This window comes from Sebastes umbrosus, chromosome 1 (genome assembly GCF_015220745.1).
Source record: "Sebastes umbrosus isolate fSebUmb1 chromosome 1, fSebUmb1.pri, whole genome shotgun sequence".
NCBI lineage: Eukaryota > Metazoa > Chordata > Actinopteri > Perciformes > Sebastidae > Sebastes > Sebastes umbrosus.
Genome location: NC_051269.1, coordinates 17,410,949 through 17,414,464, shown reverse-complemented (window position 1 = coordinate 17,414,464; position 3,516 = coordinate 17,410,949). Strand labels below are relative to the sequence as shown.

The window sequence follows — 3,516 nt, the reverse complement described above, 5'->3', positions numbered from 1 at the left end:
CAATCTTTTCCTAAACCTAACTAAGAAGTTTTGCTGCCTAAACCTAACCAAGTTGTTTCCTGTGAAGACGTAACTTTATTTTAAAAAGACTGTATGCATGTCACAAGCGGAAATTGACACACGCGTCACGTGTTGCTGGACATAGGAAAACGCACGAAAAACAAGAAATAACTTTTTGTAAGATATCATATGAACTGTTGCATGAGGATACGTTGACTTTAACAGTGTACATTTTCAAGGTGAAATGTCTATAGTACAAATGAGCCATCACATTTTTCTTCAAATTGCACTGGATGAAATATGATAATTATATCTTTCAGTTCTTCTCCTGACAGAGTAGTTGCTGAGTTGTGTTAATTGCACTTTGACACATCCACAAGCAGACAGACAACTTGTGTAAAGGCTGTCTCACCACACAGGGTCTATTAATACTGTCATAATATGCACAAATGCTGCCATGTTCGGAATACAAAATAGTGAGAATTATCACTGCTGGATATGTTTGATTTGTCCATGTGTTTTTCATGCCTTTGATATACAGTACATATACAGTATATGAATACTTTCTCTATCAGTGTGTGCCATTTTTCTCAGTCTGCCAGGTGCCGTTACTTTTGTTTAGTGAGGGTGTGCTTCCATACTTGTTTGCAGCTGACATTTTCTGGGCAGCCTCCGCCGCCGCATCCATCACCAGCTTCTCCTCCTGCTCAGTCTCACGGTGGTAAAAATAGTTAAAGTTGGAGACGATGACGGGGACGGGCAAGGCGATGGTCAGGACACCGGCAATGGCACAGAGGGTGCCGACCATTTTGCCTCCCATGGTGATGGGGCACATGTCTCCGTATCCTACAGTGGTCATTGTCACCACGGCCCACCAGAAGCCGTCTGGGATGCTGACAAACTGCGTCTGGGGCTCATCCACTTCTGCAAAGTAGATGGCACTTGAAAATAGGATGACTCCTATGAAAAGGAAGAAGATGAGCAGCCCAAGTTCCCTCATGCTGGCTTTCAATGTCTGCCCCAAGATCTGAAGCCCTTTCGAGTGTCGGGAGAGCTTAAAAATTCTGAACACTCTCACCAGGCGGATGATTCTGAGGATTGCCAGGGACATGTTCTGACTGGAGTTCAAATCTTCGTCAGGGGTCGTAGCCAGCTCTGTCCCAAGGGTTACAAAGTAGGGAATTATAGAGACAATGTCAATGATGTTCATGATGTTATTGAAGAAATCCCTTTTGCTGGGGCACACCACAAAACGGACACCGACTTCAAAGCAGAACCAAATGATGCAAACGGTCTCCACAATGAAAAAGGGGTCTGTTAAATATGCAAACACGTCTTTAGCGGGAGGAAGGCCTGAGCCAACTTGGGTCCCGTTGATGAGTTGGGTTAAACCTGGGGGAAAGTCGCCGTCGTCTCTGAACTCTGGCAGAGTCTCTAGGCAGAAGATGACGATGGAAATGACGATGACAAACACAGAAACCAGAGCGACAGATCTGGCCGCACTGGAGCTTTCTGGGTATTCAAACAGGAGCCAGAATTGCCGTTGGAGTTCATTGGTGGGCAGAAGAACCTCCGGCTCTTTGATGAACCCTTCGTCTACGCGGAACTGCTCCATTGCTTCGTGACCCAACTCGTAGAAAACGATTTCATTAGCATAAACATCTAAAGGTACATTGGCCGGTCTGCGGATTCTCCCCCCTGACTGATAGTAGTACAGAATGCCATCAAAGGACGGGCGGTTTCTGTCAAAGAAATACTCGTTCTTCATCGGGTCAAAGTAGTTTATCCTCTTCATGGGGTTACCGAGCAGCGTCTCTGGGAACCTATTCAGGGTGCTGAGCTGGGTCTCGAACATCAAGCCCGAAACATTGATGACGACTTTCTCATCTTTTTCTTCAACACAGTGCTTCTCAAACAAATCTTCATTCTCGTAGCAATCCCTCACCATTTTACTGAAGACGCTGTCAGTAGGGGACTCGCTGTTGAGCAGGAGCTTCAGATTAGAGATCAAACTGCCTCTGCTGGAGTTCGCTTTAGCGGTCACAGACGGAGGAGAGGACGGCGACAGCCCCTCTTGACTAGACGGATGCCCACGTCGTCCTCTATGCGGCGACTGGTGAGGAGAGCTCAGACGGTGGGTTAAAAGATTCGGATCGGGGGCTTCTGAGGGGGGTGACGTCGGGTACCCCGAGTCATTCGGGTCTCCCAGGTTGATGCCGACATCGTCCATGTTCTCAAAACTAACAAGCGGCACCTCCATTGCCTGGCTTGGCTGCTAGCCACAGCTCCTGGTTTGAGTGCAGGAGACACCGCAACCAGTGCCACGCTGAAGATCCTGGCGGGGCCTCCCTCCTCCTGGTTCTCATTCAGGCAGCCGTACGCTACGTTTGGATTCAGTCCTCTGTGTAATCTGTAGAAGAGAGGGGGGGGAAGGCAACGTTATGTTATATTTTGTTAAAAAGTGCAATACAGTTTTGTTGGTAAAGAGTTTTTTTCTGTCAGCTCGTGTTTGCATCAGCAGAGAACTTGTCATCTGATACGGTTATTTCTTTCCCCAATTCTCTCCCATGAACAAAACGAAAACACAAGCTCGGCAAGTTCGGCTGTGAAAGTGCTTACCTTGGGTATATGGATGGTATTATTGCTGATCATGAGCAACAAAACTGAACATGTTTATTTTCCTAATGGGAAAATCATCTGAGCTTTCACTTACAACTGGAAGCAGAAACTCATCAAAACCGAAACACGTGTATTCCTTCTCTTTCTTTTGGGGTAGTCATGTTGGGCATCATGTTTACTTTATCCCTACGGTAAGTAGCTGTTTATCTTTCCATTAGTCTGGTTCAGACAGGTAACCATATCCCCGACGCACGCTTTTAAGCTGCAACCTCCGTGTCCACTTGACACCGAGGGGCCCTGCGCACTCGGAGAGACTCTTGTGGTTCTATTTCAACTCGCATTGTAGGCAGCAGATAACGTAACAGTCCAGGATATGGGATTGTACCTTCTTATCTAAGGACATCGTGAAACGGCTTGTTCAAAAATAAATGTATTGATTGAGCCATGTCAGCAAAGAGGGGTTACCGGGTTCAAGGGAAAGGACAGTTCAGGACGCAAAGAACTTAAAAAGTGAAGTTAGATCTACACTCCTGCATCTTAAGACACTTTGAATTGTTTCTAAAAGCAACTTCTTGATGCCAATTTGCTATTAAAATCTTCCCACTGAACTATCTCACACAGCATTGAAAGACATCACTATCCTGATCAAAGCACCAACAAGTACATGCAAATTATTTCCAATTGCGTGTAAAGTTTAGATCCAGCTGCGTGCAGATGTCCGCACCACTCACCCGAGTCCCCGGCTCTGCAGAAGTTGTTGTGCCCTCTCTACGCTGCATGGCAGCTCCGCTCTGCTCCACCTTCCTCCCTTCAATCTCTCCCTCATCCAGACTCACAATCAAGAGTGTCTCTAGCTCTATTAAAGCTCCCATTGAGTAATCTAACACCCTATACGAA

The 3,516-nt window shown here is 46.4% G+C and overlaps 1 protein-coding gene across 2 annotated transcripts; it reads right to left on the bottom strand.

Moving 5' to 3' along the window:
* Window positions 1–458: 458 nt before the first annotated feature.
* On the bottom strand, window positions 459–2,260 carry LOC119492655 (potassium voltage-gated channel subfamily A member 10). Of its 2 annotated transcripts, XM_037777262.1 has the most exons (2): window positions 1,393–2,246; window positions 459–1,353 (listed from the first exon to the last, which is right to left on the bottom strand). In XM_037777262.1, exons 1-2 carry the CDS (start codon window positions 2,228–2,230, stop codon window positions 572–574), a joined length of 1,620 nt encoding a protein of 539 aa, XP_037633190.1. In that variant the 5' UTR covers window positions 2,231–2,246; the 3' UTR covers window positions 459–571. The 2 variants fall into 2 exon arrangements, with proteins under 2 accessions (XP_037633190.1, XP_037633184.1); XM_037777256.1 differs by having other exon boundaries at window positions 459–2,260.
* Between the last annotated feature and the right edge of the window lie 1,256 nt (window positions 2,261–3,516).

What these genes read in the sequence shown, in the direction of transcription:
- LOC119492655 (XM_037777256.1), bottom strand. Translation starts at nt 2,260, where the DNA reads ATGGAGGTGCCGCTTGTTAGTTTTGAGAACATGGACGATGTCGGCATC.